This window comes from Molothrus ater, chromosome 7, assembly GCF_012460135.2.
Source record: "Molothrus ater isolate BHLD 08-10-18 breed brown headed cowbird chromosome 7, BPBGC_Mater_1.1, whole genome shotgun sequence".
Lineage (NCBI taxonomy): Eukaryota > Metazoa > Chordata > Aves > Passeriformes > Icteridae > Molothrus > Molothrus ater.
Window position 1 is genome coordinate 22,244,209 of NC_050484.2, and position 15,606 is coordinate 22,259,814.

The 15,606-nt window shown below is 59.7% G+C and overlaps 2 protein-coding genes across 3 annotated transcripts; one reads left to right on the forward strand and one right to left on the reverse strand.

Annotated features, from left to right (window-relative positions):
- Window positions 1–5,580: 5,580 nt before the first annotated feature.
- LOC118689199 (gap junction gamma-1 protein-like) lies at window positions 5,581–10,106 on the forward strand. 2 transcript variants are annotated; one of them, XM_036387338.2, is made up of 3 exons: window positions 5,581–5,622; window positions 7,851–9,046; window positions 9,174–10,106. In XM_036387338.2, exons 2-3 carry the CDS (start codon window positions 7,876–7,878, stop codon window positions 9,179–9,181), a joined length of 1,179 nt encoding a protein of 392 aa, XP_036243231.1. In that variant the 5' UTR covers window positions 5,581–5,622; window positions 7,851–7,875; the 3' UTR covers window positions 9,182–10,106. The 2 variants fall into 2 exon arrangements, with proteins under 2 accessions (XP_036243231.1, XP_036243230.1); XM_036387337.2 differs by having other exon boundaries at window positions 5,589–5,629.
- Window positions 10,107–11,177: 1,071 nt separating this feature from the next.
- Window positions 11,178–13,154, reverse strand: INHA (inhibin subunit alpha). The gene is made up of 2 exons (XM_036387046.2): window positions 12,881–13,154; window positions 11,178–11,958 (listed from the first exon to the last, which is right to left on the reverse strand). The coding sequence occupies exons 1-2, from the start codon at window positions 13,137–13,139 to the stop codon at window positions 11,225–11,227; spliced, it is 993 nt and encodes a 330-aa protein (XP_036242939.2). The 5' UTR covers window positions 13,140–13,154; the 3' UTR covers window positions 11,178–11,224.
- Window positions 13,155–15,606: the final 2,452 nt, after the last annotated feature.

Below are 15,606 nucleotides of genomic sequence, written 5' to 3' on the forward strand. Positions count from 1 at the left end.
TGTGCTTTTGACATTCAGTGACCTGATGCCTGTGTTCTTTGGATATTGAATATGGCAGCTATTCACAGTAGTCTCTATGACATTTAAACATTCCACATGCCCAAAGTTGGTGTCAGTGGCTTCAGTTTCTGTCATCAAGAAAACAGCAGGGACTTGGCCTCACTGCATCCTGCTGCTTCCCTGGAAAGATGCAATAAAGTTTCCCTTCCTGCTCAAACCCATCTATGCCATTCTCATAGCCTTAGGAGAGCAGGAAGTTCAGTTTCCATCCTGGGTCTGAAGGCCACTCTTTTTTGGGGTCACTGTACTATTGGACATTTTTCTGTCACTTCAGAGGCAGTTGAGTTGCTGAAGGCCCACAGTGGCCAATATTTTTATCTAGCCATCTATAGACTTGATAAGATCTGTAGTGTCCAGAGGCAGATGTCACAATTCATCCCACTTTCTCCCCTCTTCCTCAATCAGCATGTGGCTGCTGCTCAAGGACTCTGAGAGAGCTGAGCCAGTAAACACCAGTAAGGATTTATGTGTTCATCTTGCCATTTAAGGAGCTTGTGTAAGTTCTGCCTTCACCTTCTATAGCTGCGTTTTTCACAAAGGGCAAGAGTCAAATTTGGAGTTACTGGACCAGCTCGTTGATGTCTCTTCTGCTCCAGCTGATTCCCTGAGAACACTCATCCCTGGAACTTGCTTTTCTGGTCCTAGCCAAGCTGTACCTTTGCTACTCCAGTATCTGGGTATGTGTTCAGGGGCCTGACAAAGTGTGGACTGCCAGAACCAAAGGTTTTGGTTGTGTGCCTGTCCACAGCTCTTCTCAAGCTCTTCCCACGTTTTATTTCAGAGGTAACTACTTATTTGCTTCTCATCTTTGCCATGTCTCTGGTGGTCTGTGCTCCCAGCTCAGCACCAGCCTCTTGGTCCCCTTAACAGCACCCTGCTTTTCTGCATTCCTTTGGCTGCTGCACTGACAGGAAAGCTCACATGCACTGCTGCAACCTGTCTCCTGCCTCTTCATGAAACACTTGATTTGTTTTCGCTTAGCATTTTCTCCTGGTTATTACAGATTAACCCCTTTTTGGTTACTCCATGATCACAAATGCTTTGCTGTAGGGCCTCCTGCACCTGGTGCAGTGATTACATTCACTGGTCTCCTTGCATCAGCTGGGTGTGTGCAAGGGCTCCCCTAACACATTCCACCATCCAGCACTGCAGGCATCCCACTGATGGCTGTGTGGGAACTGGGCCTGTGTAGGACAGCTGGGGTTTGCAGAAAGGTGGAATATACATTGAACCAGCTGCAGATACCTTCTGCCTGTCTCAGTTTTGATTATGCCATCCCCCAGCTGTGCTCTTAAACAATCTGGATTTTGCTCCTTCTTCTCCTTTTCTGGGTGCACTGTGCTCCAGCACTCAGCTGCTAGCACCGAGTAAGGCTGGTCTGAACCTCTGTTTCTCTGCCTGTGCTTGCCTGCAGCAGTCTCTTCTCGAGGTGTATGTAGCTGCAAGGATTCCCAGGCTAGGGTGGCCACAGGGCTTTAGAGACAGGCTGCAGGCAGCCATGGGCTCGGGCGGGCCATTGCCACTAGCCTGAAGCTACCACCACTGCTCCATGGGCACATACCAGCCCTGCTTCACTCTGCTGTTATCAATGAAAATGATGCCTTCAGTCATGGGCTTGGCTATTTCAGTGCTTCTTGCTGCATCTCTGCCCTCTAAAGCAGTGCTGCCTTGAGCACATATAGCTTGTATGCTCATAGCTCCCTTGCACCGTGCTGAACTAGCAAAGCCTGGTGACTGGAGTGACTGGTCATTTACTTCTAGCAGAATATCCCTGCTGGCCTCATCTCCAGGGGATGTGAGATGTAGCAGCAAAGAGCACATGTTCCTCATTTGTCATGGACCTGTCTGGCCAGCTTCATCTCTCCAAGGTGCCAGTGATCCTTACCCAGCACACAGAGCAGGGTCGGGGGCCTGTGTAAAGCCCTTCCCTGTGGGCTGCCCTCCAGTTTGGCAGGCAGGGGAAGAGCAGCCAACACAGGCTGGGCTCCAGTGCTGTGCATGGTCCTGGCAGAAGTCACCAGAAGCACCCAGGAACTGTGAAGGACACCGTAGCATGAGAGAGGAGAGCAGGGGCTGTGCCCCTACTGTGCTGCATAATCAAGTGGGGGAATAAAAGGGAAGGAAACTATTTTAAAGCCATCTTAGCCTTTGCTCAGCCTCTGATGGAGGGCACGGTCATTGCCCTTTGTGCTGCTGCAATGGAGTGTGCCTCTGCCCCTTATCAGAGGAAGGGTATTAAGCTAATTATGGAGCTGTCCTGTATCAGGACAAACAATCCCTAATAGAATTGTCTGCTCCATGTCCCAGTGCCAGAGAAGTTGTTTAATCTGGGAAGAGCATGTTTGCTGCCAGGGCTGCGTGCTGCCTACCTCTGCCTACCTGCAGTGCTACCTACCTCTAGTGCTGCCTGCTCGGCCCTGCTTGGAGAGGGTGGAGCTGGCTTCCTCAGCCCACTGCCAAGCAGCAGCCAGGCATTGTCCATGTCACCCCACAGCAAACACACCCAGGGCGCCCAGCCCCACCACCTGCCTTACTGCCACTGTCCCCAAAAGCAGAGGCAGTCACGGCAGGGCCCAGCCCATCCTGCTGTATTGATCAGAGCAGAAACTGAGGCTGCTATCAAGAGCCAGACTGGGCCCTGCACCCTGTGTCTCGTGGCCAAGGCAGGGGCTGGCACTGGCATCTCAGAGGGTGCCTCTCTTGCAGCACTGTGCCTAAACAGAGAGGGAGTTCTTGCACCAGCTCTTGTCAATGTCCATCCTGAGCTGCAGCACTTGTCCAAGAAGTGGATGTTCTTCTTATCCCTCTGCTTACACTCCCCCTCAGCCACTATCTCCTCTTTTGCCAGCTCCCCTTGCTCTCACTAGGCTGTGCAGCTGCCCTTCCGTGGCTCTGCCCCACAGACTCGGAGGTTTGGGGCTGATCCCGGTTTTTGCGGATAGTGACAGTGCCCCTGTTTCCTCTGCAAAGCTGGTCTTTGACCAGAGCCCACAAGACTGCTGGTCTGTACATCCTTCCTGCCCACTATGCTCTGTCAGGCTCAGCTGATGTGGAAAGGGATAAGGGTGGGCAACGCCCTTCGTCCCCTGTCTTCCTTTCCCGGATGATGTGGGTTTCCCCTCTGCCCCAAGCTGAAAGAATGATGCCTCTGCAGGCATTTGGATTATGCAAGTTTAAGAAAAGGGTAGAGTGCAGGAACACTCAGGGCAGCATCACAGGGGAAGCTGGAGGGCTCTGACGCCAATGGTTGGATGCTGACAAGCACAGTAATGCCTGTCTGTGGGCTGTGTGACACCAGCCCCAGGCCTGGCCTGCCAAGGCCATCCCCACCCTGCAGCCCAGGCATGGGCTGAGCTGTGCTGTGCAAAAATGCTGCAGCAGTGGTGCCTGACCCCAGTGCAACAAGCACCTTCTTTCTGGGCACAAGGGCTTCATTTTGCAGCGTCTTGGAGGTCACACTCCCGGTTTAACGTGAGGCTGATGAAACAGGGGCTTGTTCTTAATGCACTGAGCAACAGAGTCAAGGGGTCACATAGGTCCCTTACCCCTGGCAAACTGCTCAGCTGCCTGGGGTTGAAGCCAGGCTGGAGGCAAGCTTTCCAGGCTGGAAACACTAGAAAACAAGTGGTTACTGTGGGGAAAGCCACAAGTCACTTCAACTGCCAGGCAAGAGCAGGAGGCTGAACATGTGCTGCTTGACCTCCCCAGCATGCTGGAATGCTGTCCTCATGCTGGCAGCCCACTGCCCTGTTCCCACCTCTCCATGCTGCACTGCAGGTGTCTCTTCCCTGCAGCTCTGGGTTTCATTTCTGGAGCTGAAACCTCCCCTACATCCTTCCAAAAGAAAAAGCTTGAGTTTCCATGCACAGCTTGCTGTCTCCTTGCATCCACCTCTTCCTGTTTCTCCTGGCCTGGGATGGAGATTATGACCCAAGTGTCTGTGCTGAATCTGGAACGCACTTTTCCCTTACAGAAATGTTAATCCCACAGTTGCATGCATGAGAATGGGATTCAATGAAAACTATTTCTTCATGTTCTGGTCAAATTCCCCTCCCTTTGCTGCAGCTCTCCCTCCATAGAACTTAATCTGTTACCTGGGACTGACCCATCCATGAGCTGGGGAGAAGGAAGGAGTGAGCAAGAGCACCAAGCAAGGCCCTTTTCCCCAGCCTGTTGTGCACACACCTGCATCTCTGTCAGGATACAGATCACTGCTCTGAGGGGTTCCAGTTGCCTTCCCATGTAAGAGCAATAAGCCTGTGTCCAGGCTCTGTGGGTGCTGATGCAATGCCCTGGTGGCTTTGCTGATTTAGGGAAGCAGCAGGGCTGCAGCAAAATAACCAAGACCCCACACTGGATGTGATGGCCACAGTCCCCATAACTCTCCTTGCCCCAGCCAGCCCCAGTGCTGCACCAGAGCGCCAGTTCATAGAAACCCTTCAGCAGAAGGAGCAGGTGTTTCAGTAAGGAGAAGCAGTCCTTCATGAGCTTATGCAGACACCAGCTTTGGCATGATGATTCAGGTTGTGCAAGACTGCTCAGTATCCCTTCCTGGGGGCCCAGGACGTCAAGGGTGTGGTTGGCCCAGTGTGGAAACTCAGCCCCAACAAAATTCCCACAGAGCCAATTTTAGCAGTGCAGAAATTGAGTGGCCAGGGTCCCTTGGTGAAAGGACAGGGCACGTCTCCAGGGTGGTGACTCAAAGCCGCTGCTGCCACTGTGCTGGCCTTGGCGGTGCAGTAGGTGACTCTAAGGGCACATCTCGAGGTGCTGCATGCTCAGCCCTATCCTGCTGCAGGAACTTGGCCTGGGACACCAGAAGCAGCACGGGGTTCAAAAGGCTTGAGGCACATTACCACCACACAGGCATGTCTTGTTCTGCGTTCCCACCATGTGTGGGGTCACCTCTCTTCTGCGCCACCAGATCTCTCCTTTCTTCCATCCTCGCTCTCCACTGGGCGGGGAAGAATGCTACAAGGAACAGGAGGTTATTGTGCAGAAGACTCTCAGGCCGGAGCGGGGGCTCCTTCCTCTGACCCTGCGGCCGGACTCACCCCTGAAAAGGCCGCGGGCTGAGCCGCACCCGCGGTTCGGAGCGAACAGCGGGCGGGGAGCCTCCGCTTCGCTCCGGGAGGGAGCGGCCTCCCGGGAGCCCAGGGCTGCGCGGGGGCGCGGAGACAGAGCCGGTCAGCGGGGCCGGACGGAACTGCGGGGGCGGGAGGCGCCTCTGGGAGAGTTTTGGCCAGCGCCGGCCCCTGCCCGTAGCCCAGCGCGGCCCCCCGAGCCGCGGGCGGGCAGGACCGAGGGCGGCACCGCCCGACGGGCGCAGGACGCGCGGAGCGGAGCGGGGCGGGTCGGGTCGGGGCCGCCGCTCGGGCCGCGTGGCGCGGGCGCTGCCGCTGCGGAGCGGGACCCGCGGGGGGGGGATGTGAGCGGGGCGGTCGGTGCGCACCGGCGGGCGGGAGCGGGGCGGGGCGGCCCCGGGCCCCTTTGTTCGGCGGGAGGCGGCGGCGCGCCGCCCCACCGCTTTGTCCGCCCTGCCGGCGGGAGCCGCTCGTCCCGGTGCGCCGTGAGTGGGGCCGGGGTGCTGCGGGAGGGAGCGGGGCGGCGGGACAGGGCCAGGCAGGTGGGCAGGGGACGGTACCCCGGGCGGCGGGAGCCCCAGGCGTGGGCTGGGGCCGCGGGCGGCTGGGATCGCGGGCTGGGGGTCTCGGACAGGCGGGGCCAGCTGGGCTGGATGCCCTCGGGGCGCTGGAATCGGTGGGACCGGGGACCCGGAGAAGGCTGGGGTTGAGGGCTCGTCCCCAGGGTGGCAGGGGTCAGTCGGACAGCGACCCCGGATGAGCAGGGGCCGGTGAGCCCCAGGGGGAGATGCCTGCTGCTGTGCCCCTGGGCAGGGGAAACTGGGGGTCCCCGACAGGGCAGAGGGGACTGGGAGCCCCACGCGGGGGGACTGGGGTCGGTAGGACTGAGGGCTGGGTGTAGGGCCCAGCCAAGGTATGTAGTGCTAGTCCTGACTCCCAGCGTGGCCGGGAGGCCCTGGGTGGCTGTGCTGCTTTGAAAACTGGCCTCTGGACACCTGCCCCGGCTAGGGGACAGGCTGCAGGTAGCTCTGCCCTGGCTATGCCCACTGCTGCTGCCATCCCACGTTGCCAGCCATTCCCATGCCACACTTCCATAGCCACCACAGCAATGCCACCCTATTTTTTTGCTTTCCTTGGCCTTGGTACCTGTCGTGGTTTGACATAGCTTGGGTTTTAGTTCCTGGAACTGTCCTCCTGCCTTGTCCCCTCACCTTGTTCTTCACCCTGGTGCCAGGGTGGTGTGCTGCTAGAGACTAGGGTAAAGGCAGACACAAAGCACCCGCCTTCCAGGGAGGTGCTGGGGGAGAGGGGTTCACACCTGGGAGACAGGGCAGCAGTGAAACCTTGCAGGGCATATGACCACGGGAGGATGGTGGCCCTGATGGGCTGAATTTGGGTCCCTGGTGCCACCAGCCTGTGCCACCTCCTGCAGCAAGAGCACGTCCCCAGCAGAGATGCTTGTGCTGGAGGGACTGTTCTGCTTTGGTGTAGTTGGTCAGGAGGCTGGCTGAGCTTACTGTAAGAGATCCTCTTGTTCTGGACAATAGTGGAATCAGTGCAGCATCAATCATTATCTGCAGGGACATGCCCTGGCCAGAGGTGATGGGATGGGGCTGGCAGGGGCTGCTGGAGGTTCTGTGCAGACACATACCTTCTGCTCACTCTGGGCCATCCCTGCCACCTGCTGCCCTGGCTTGCATCATCTCATGCACAAGCTGCTGAAACCAGGGTGGGCAGTGGGTGTGGGTGTCTTGTGTCTTCTTTGGTCAGGAGATGTGACATGGTCCTTGTAATTTCCTCCCCAATCTCTAGTGTCAGCTGTTTTGCCAGGGTTTTGTGCAATTCCTTGGCTACCTCACACTGCCCCTTGCTATCACTGTCCTGTTCCCTGTTCTACTCTCCCACCAGCCCTTTCCATCAAGATGCAGGGTGCTGTGAGCACTGGCCACTGCAGGCTCTGGGGCTGGGGTCCTGCAGGAGAGATGGTGCACCACTGAGGTTTGGTGGGAGAGTGATGCTGCATCTCTACTGGCCCTCGGAGGAGAGCTCTGTGGAGTGAAGGGGACCTGGCTGGTTAGCACATGGCAGGGGATGCTGCTCTGGGGACCTGCCCCCCTCAGCCAGGGCTCAGGGCTGGCAGCTGCAGTGGGCCAGTGGAGCTGCCATGTGTTGCCTTCCTCCAGTGGCCTGTGGACCCCTGTGGGAGGGTGTGAGTGCTTTCACAGGGTATGACGCTGGTTAGGGACCTGTTCAGTGCCAGGTGATAAATAGATGTCGTGTCACTAGGGGAGAAGGAAGTGGTTCTGCTCCTGCTTGTCCCCTCACAGTCCCCAGCTGGTACTGCCCTACACTGGCATGTTTGCTCTGGTTGTGACTGTGCTCACTCTTCCCCTAGATGTGTCCCTGCAGGCAACCAGGATGTCCCAGCCTTTCCCCATCCCTCCACCCACCTGGCCGGCAGGAGGATGGGAGCAGGATGCAGATGGGAGCACAGGGAGGCGGTGCTGAGCAGGGAATAAAGTTTTGGGGAGGCAGCTTCCTGAGCAGGGCTGTGTTTATGGATCTGTGGGTAAGGGAAGGGACAGTGGTGCTGGAAGAGGGAGCGGGACAGAGCTGGGCTAGCAGCTGGCAGACTTCAGGGTCCCGGTGAGATGTGAGATGCCTGTGAAATTACTCAGTGCCTCTTTGCCTGCCCCTTCCTTGCAGGATTTGAGTCAACTGCCTGGTCAGGATGAGCTGGAGTTTCCTGACGCGGCTCCTGGAGGAGATCAACAACCACTCGACCTTCGTGGGCAAGATCTGGCTGACCGTCCTCATTGTCTTCCGCATCGTGCTGACGGCCGTGGGGGGAGAGTCCATCTACTACGACGAGCAGAGCAAGTTTGTCTGCAACACGCAGCAGCCGGGCTGTGAGAACGTCTGCTACGACGCCTTCGCGCCCCTGTCCCACGTCCGCTTCTGGATCTTCCAGATCATCATGGTGGCGACGCCGTCGGTGCTCTACCTGGGCTTTGCCATGCACCGCATCGCTCGCATGCCCGAGGCCTCGCGGCGCCGGCCGCCGGCAGCCCAGCGGGCACGCATGCCCATGGTGCGCCGGGGAGCCGGGCGAGACTATGAGGAGGCAGAAGATGACAATGAAGAAGACCCCATGATCTTTGAGGAGATCGAGGTGGAGAAGGAGAAGAGCCCAGAGGGCGGAGAGAAGCACGATGGCCGGCGCCGTATCAAGCAGGACGGGCTGATGCGTGCCTATGTGCTACACTTGCTGTGCCGCTCCGTGCTGGAGATGGTTTTCCTCTTCGGGCAGTACCTGCTGTACCGCTTTGAGGTGAGCCCCTCCTACGTGTGCAGCCGCAGCCCCTGCCCACACACTGTCGACTGCTTTGTCTCCCGCCCCACTGAGAAGACCATCTTCCTCCTCATCATGTACGCCGTCAGCGGGCTCTGCCTCTTCCTCAACCTCTGCGAGCTCTTGCATCTTGGCGTGGGGCGTATCCGTGATGCCCTGAGCCAAGCCGATGGCCCCCCACTCCCAACTGGCGACAGTCCTGCACCGCAATACCCCAAGAAAGCCCCCAGCGCTCCCCCCACCTACCACTCCCTGAAGAAGGAGCTGCCGCAAGCCCCACTGACCAACAGCAAGCTGGACTACCGGGAGAGCCTGGCCCAGGGGCGCTTCGCCCTGGCTGGAGCTCCCCCGGTGCACGAGCTGGACCGGCTGCGTGAGCACCTGCGCCTGGCCCAGGAGCACCTGGAGGTGGCCTTCCACCTGCAGCCCCCGCCACGGCCCCCCAGCCCTGCCCGCAGCAGCAGCCCCGAGGCCAACGGCATCGCTGCCGAGCAGAACCGCCTCAACCTGGCCCATGAGAAGGGGACCGCCACCTGCGACAGGACCACGGGTGAGCCAGGACGGGGGATGGATCCTGCCCACTGGGTGGAGGCATGGGGGGCTGCCCCAAGGCTCCCCTGGAGAGAGGATGCCATTCCCCCTGGGGTGGGTGCTAACCTGCTTTTTGCTCCCCACAGGGCTGTGAGTGTCGCCAGGGATGACAGCGGTGTCTGCTGGAGTGGCTGCCACCGCCACCGCAGGATAGGCGTCCTGCCAGGAGCACAGGGCAAAGGATGCCACACGCCTGCCCAGCGGGGCAGTCTGGGCAGCCCTGTCCCAGTGGGCAGCAGAGGGTTCGAGGGCCATGGGGTTCATTCCTACTTAATTTTCAAAAAGGGAATATCTTATTTTTGTACGTTTTTATAAACCCATCAACATGTGCACCCTGGCATTTTTATACTCCATCCCAATCTCCACTCTGGGCCTGTGCCCCCCCATCTCCTGTTTCACCCACTTTTCCTCCTCCCACACCTATTTTCCCCAGCATGTTGTCTTCACACCTCCCTGTGCCCCCCCATGCCCTCTGCCACCTGTGGCAGCACTGGCTGGTGCTGTGCATATGCCAGTGATTTTGGTACTGCTCCCTGAGGTGTGAGGGACTTAGGGGAGCAAGCTGGGGGTCTGGCTGGCCGGGCCAAGCTGTGGGACAGAGGGCCAGGCTGGCATTACTTTTGGAGGGGGTGGGAGAGGTCCTGGTGGCACTGCACTGCCAGAAAGTGACTTTGTAGCTTGGGGGGCTGTGCTGCACAGCATCCTGGCATGGAGCTGTGAGTTGCGTGGCTGGCCTGCTTGGAAATGTCTGTGCAGAGGTCAGGGGCTGTCGTTCCCACTGCCTCCGCCCTGTCCTGGCAGGCCGCCCTTGGACCAAAACTTGTCTCCTCCCACTCTGGCTGTAGGGCTGGGACCCCCTGCACAGAGCCAGACCCTGGCCTCACAGTGTGGGGACGTGGTGCCCCGAGCTGGGCTCGGCCGGGAGCCAGTGGAGCATTCCTCATCATCTCAGCCTGGGTCACATGGGGACTTTTGTAGCGTTGTTTTTTACTCGGAAATGATTGTCACTCTGGTTTTCTTTTTTTTTTTTTTTAATATCTATATTAGTAAAGGCTGAAGACGTTTTGTACTGAACTGCTGCATCCGCTCATTTGGGAGGAAGGGGTGGGAAGGGAATCCTGTGCGTCTGGGCTGGCGCTGCCCTGGGTGCCTTGGGACCTCCCTGCTGCCCAGGGTGACTCAGTTGTTCCTGCCATGAGGAGGCGGCTGCGGCCAGCTGGGGCAGCCGTCATCATCCTGCTGGAGAGGGATTGCACTGGCCACGTTCCCATTTGGCCCTATCACTGTCAGGGGGCCAGGCGAGGGGCTTTCCTCTGCCTCCCCATCCTCCCACCATGCCCCTGGCTCCCCAGCCCTCCGCTGCCCCTGTTCCTGCACAACCTGTTGCCTAGAGCAGAAGGGATGTTGCTCTGCTCTGCACACCCCTGCCTGGGGCAGGATCAAACCCAGCCACACCATGCCCATTTTGGCCAGCATACTCCAATCCCCGCTCTGGTACCCCAAATCAGAGCTGGATTCCTCTAACAGTATTTGCCCATCCCCTCATTTCTCCATCTAGATAGAAGCTGGTGTTTCCAGGCTGCTTTAGTAAAGGGAACAGGTTTATTTCACTCATCCCATGAAGGTTCCAACAAGCTGTGCTGCTGGGAGAGGGCTCACTTGTGGTGCCATGTGTGCTACCAGCCCTGCCCACCAGTGTGAGGTTCATGGGCTCACCCAGGCACCTCCTGATCCTGCTGCAGCAGCCTGGCCCTGCCTGGAGCACGGGGGATGCTGTTGAACTCTGCAGCAGGAGGAAGACACTGATCTTCGTAGGGGTGCAGAACTGCAGGAGGGAAGCAGGTGGGAGAGATGAGGGCTAAACCGGTTGCGGACAGCAGCCTGGCTTTGGCAGGGCAGCGATGCCTTTGCCATAGGCTGTGCCTATCTATGCCCAGCCATGCCCTGATTTGCTCTGAGCTGGGACTGGCCCTAGGGCAAGTCTGGCAGTGTGATGGTACCTGGGCCAGCCCAAAAATCTGGCTTGTGCAGGGGAGGGTGGTACAGCCAAACTGCCCCATCCCAGTGGCCAGGGTTCCACTGGGAAAGCAACTCCTCCTGGGTGGGCTCACGGTCTGGGGCTGGGCTGCAAGATGCCCTAGACACAGGTGCAGTCCTGGGCCAGGATGTTGGGCACCGTCTCGTACTTGAAGGAGTAGCCGCCGTCGGAGGTGGTGCGGACGCGCAGGGAGCGCATGGTGCCCGGCAGGGCAGCGCAGCAGAGCTGCACGCCCAGCCGGTGGCTCAGCCCGTGCCCTGCGGCACAGCTCCCATGGCAGTAGTGGAAAACAAAGCTGCTGGGATGCACGATCCACTTGTCCCAGCCCAGCTCCTCGAAGGAGATGTTGAGGGAAGCCCGGCGGCAGTTGGTGTGGGCAGCTAGCTCCTCGGAGGGACGCTGCAGCAGGCTCAGGGCAGCTGGGGACCAGGGCATGGCAGAGCGACGAGCCCTCTCGCTGCCCTTGGCCCGGGTGGCGGCCACCAGGAAAGGCATCTTGTCCCCCTCGGCCAGGCAGGGGCAGCCAGGACAGCGCACCAGGAGCACGAAGAGCGGCTGCCAGAGCTGGGGCAGCAGCACCGGGGCCAAGTGAAACACGGTCCAGTGCTCGGGTGTTCGCTCCACCATGGCCGGCACTGGCACCCGGCCCTGAGGTGACAGGGTCAGCACGTCAGGGGTGGAGTGGTTGGGGGCAGCCGAGGGGCCTGTGTAAAACCAGAGCTGGGCAGAAGTCACCACACGACTCAGGGTGTGTGCCGAGGGCTGGAAGAGGTAGGTGAAAATCCCTTCTTCCTCCAGCAGCTTGTCTGGCTGTGTGGGCTCACAGGGAACATCTGTCGGGGGGGAAAAGATGATCAGGGTGTGTACCCAAACCTGGGGAGAATCCCCAATGCCAGATGGCAAGTGGGATGTTGCAGAGGTCCCTGGAGTGCTGGCAGGGCACCTGGCTGCTGGCATAGGTTGTGGCAGGGTGCAGGGCAGCTGCTGTGCTGTGCAGCAGCTTCTGTGCTGTCCCTTTCCCCCAGAGTCCATATCAGCTGTGTGCCCCACAGCTGATCCCTGCTATGCCCTAGGCTGGTCCAATACTGTCACCCGTGTCCCTTAATATCCTGCCCCATCGCTGGTTATCTTGTCCCTTTCCCCCAGAGTCCATATCATGCCCTGTCCCCCAGCATTCAGCCCCATAGCTGGTCATCCTGTCCCCTTCTCCCATCCTCTGCATCCTGACCACCTCCCCAGCATCCTGGCCCATCTCCCAGTCCTGTCCCATACCTGGTCATCCTTTCCCCTTTCCCCCAGCATGTACATCCCATCCCATCCCCCAGCATTCTGCCCCATCTCCTGCTGTTATAGCTGGTCATCCTGCTCCATGCTTCAGCATCCTGCCCTGTCCCTTAGTATCCCAAGCCACCTTCCAGTATCCTGCTCCATTCCCTAGCATCCCATCCTTTTCCACCCTGCTCCTCAGCCCTCCCCATGTCTCTGCATCCTGCCTGGCCAGCTGTTTCCCAGCCTCTCAGCACCCTCTTGTGCTGCCTGTCCCTCAGCTGTCTGTCCTGAACTGTTCTGCGTGTCCCTGTGTGCCATACCTTTCCATCTCCTGGGTCTCCACCAAATCTCACTCATGCCCATGTCCCAGCCTGGCACACCTTCCTCCCCTTGTCCCACAGACCACCACATCAGCCTCTCCATCATTCAGCATCTGCATTGCTCCAACCCCCCACCCTGCTTCACCCTTTCATCGGATATCCTTACCTGTGGCAGGGAATAAGATCACCTGGGAGGTGTCCTCCAGCTCCTCTGGCTCCACTTGGGTGCTCTCAAGGACGTCTCTCCGGTGCACCCTCCTCGCTTCCATCTGTGGCTCCTCCTGGAGCAGGGGGGGGCTCAGGTGTTCCAGCACCCGGGCCCGCACCTTGGCCAGGATGAGCTGCCGGTCAGGGCCGGCCGCGGTGCAGCTGGCCAGGGCGGCGCTGGGCAGCATGGCAGGCAGCAGGTGCAGCAGCAGCAGCATGACCGTGGGGCACACGGCTGGCAGGCTGGCAGCTCGGGGGGCTCCTCTGCCGCGGGCTTCTGCCTGCCTGCCCAGCCCGTCTGCCCGCGGCGCTCCCCCCGGGGCAGGGTGGCATTGAGATCTATCTGACACTGACGCAAACGTCTGCTCGCCGTGAATATTATCTCTGAGCTGTGAAAGCGCTGAGACGTCTGGAATGCGAGGACTGCAAGGACAGTGTGGTCTGGGGGGGGCTGGCGGCCGGGCAGGGGGGTGTGTGAGGGGGATGCTGCCGGCAGCAGTGGGTGCCTGGGGCTGGGGTGCTGCCAGAAGCCTAAGCTGGCAGGGATGCAGGGGGGTACCTTGGGTGAGCTTTGCAGCTGCTGATGCTGGGTGCCCCCCAGGTGGAGGAGTTGAAGGTCTAGGGCTTCTGGGGAGCTAGTGGGAAGTGACAGCAGTTGTGCACAGCAGGGAAATCTGGGCAAGGACCTGGTGGGGATCAGAGGACTGTGAGGATCTGGCATGGGGGAGGCACTTTGCAGGTGGCAGTCCCCAGGGTGGCCAAAAGGTGAGGATGGGGCCTTGAAAAGGGCGAGGTGAGAAGCAGGGAGGTTGTGGCATCTCCATGTCAGTCTGGTGATTGGCAGGGTCCTGGGGACATGAAGCAGGAGGGATGGCAAAAAGGTTCCTGCTCTACCTGGCGCTGCAGAAGGCTGGCCCAGCTTTAGGGGGAGAAGAGCAGATGAGACAGAGGCAGGCTAGCTGGAGACCTTGCAGCAGGTACAGGAGAAGTATCCTAGGATGCTGTTCAGGCAGTCTAGCCACGGGCTGGCTCACAGGGTGGGAGATGCAGAAGAGGCATGGGCTGTAAGGAGACCAAATGCCCTTCCTCTCATCACTGCTTGAGGGGACAGTGCCAGGTGTTCCCTATCCACTAACCCTGCCTGCCCTGTGGATGGTGGGCAGCCTGTGCATCCCCTCTGTATCTCTGGCAGCCCAGCGTCCTGCACATCCCATTCAGTACAGCCTGGCATCTCATGCAGCACCCAGTGCAGCACATCCCCCCATGCAGCATGTCCCGTGTGACACGTCCTGTCTCACTGCAGTCTGGTGTCCAGCTCAGGGTACAGCACACCCTGCAGCCCATGCCATGCTCTCCACAGGGCACGCTGTCCCTCGCTGCTGGCTGAGCCAGCACAGAGGCGCAGCCAGGCCTGCAGCAGCCCTGCAGCTCTCTGGGGTGGCTGCTATACATAGGTAGGCCAGCCCAGCCTCGGCGCGGCGCTGAACGGAGCAGGCTCGCTCTTATCAACCCCGCGTGTCATCAGAGGGTATTTTTGGGGACAGCAGCTGCAGGCATTTGTAACATTTGGTCCCTGCGCACTGACACCCCGGAGGGGAGCTGGGGGAAGCAGCAGGAGCTGGGTGCCGGCACTGAGAGACGCAGGGGAGAGGTGGCACAGCGAGGTACCTGAGTGGGGCAGGGGCTGGGCTGGGGGCTGCCTGGGGCAGGGTGGCTGGGGAAGGGAGGGGTTGAAGGGTGCAATGGTGTGGCTGAGCCATCAGAGCCCTCCCTTTGTGTCCAAAGGGGCTGCTGTGGGGTGGCCCACGGGTCAGGGCCGTGTGGATGGGAGAGATGGCTCTGAATGGGTGCACTGATCCGGGGTAGGGCTTTGGGAGGAGAAGCTGGCCGCAGTCCCTGTAGCTCCTTGGGGACCAGCCCACAGTCCCTGTAGCTCCTTGGGGACCAGCCCTCTCCTACCCTCTGGCTCATTCAAGAAGTATTTTTGTTTCCCCTCCCCCTGCCTGAGCAAGTCAGAGACGACCCTGCCCCAGTCCCAGCCATGGTGCGGGCAGAGGGTGGGGTGCACTCACCGGGAGGAGGCACAGAGCACCTTGCCCACTACTGCCCCTGACGGTGGGCACGGTTACCCACAAAGCCGGGGATGGAGGCAGTGCCCTGCAAAAGCAGGACCCATCTCCCCGGCTTTCATTTTTTCCCCTGGGACTGATGATTTCCAGCTGTAGTTTTGAGTGCACAAGGGCTGGATCCTGCCTGTGGGGCTACTCTCTGGGAGGGGGACCCTTTCCCAGAGCCCCATTTTGCCCCAGGGCACTGCCCTGTGGGGTGGCACAGTGGGTCCCCTGCCCACCCAGGTCTGGGAGGAAGTCCCAGTCCGGTTCCAGCCGGGGCCTCGGGCCCGTGACAGCCCCGTGTCAGCACCTGCCCGCTGAGCCGGCCCAGATGCTGTAGGAATGCGGCTCTGCCACCACCCGATACTGCAGGAATGTGAATGCCCGGCGGGTGGGGAAGGGGCGGGCGGGGGCCCTTTTGCCTCCGCTGTCCCCCAGCCCCAGCACCCAGCAAGCAGCTGCCCATGCTCCCTGTCTAGACAGGGGTCCCCCATCTCTGGAACTGGAGTCCCCTCTGCAGCCCTGGGATAAGCTTCAAGTGTCTCAGCCCCCCGGGGTGCAAAGAGCCACTTTT

Excerpts from the sequence above, each read along its gene's own strand:
- LOC118689199 (XM_036387338.2), top strand. The coding sequence starts at position 7,876 with ATGAGCTGGAGTTTCCTGACGCGGCTCCTGGAGGAGATCAACAACCAC.
- INHA (XM_036387046.2), bottom strand. The coding sequence starts at position 13,139 with ATGCTGCTGCTGCTGCACCTGCTGCCTGCCATGCTGCCCAGCGCCGCC. Across the intron at positions 11,959-12,880 it reads GATCTTATTCCCTGCCACAG|ATGTTCCCTGTGAGCCCACA; the intron begins GTAAGGATATCC and ends CCCCCCCGACAG.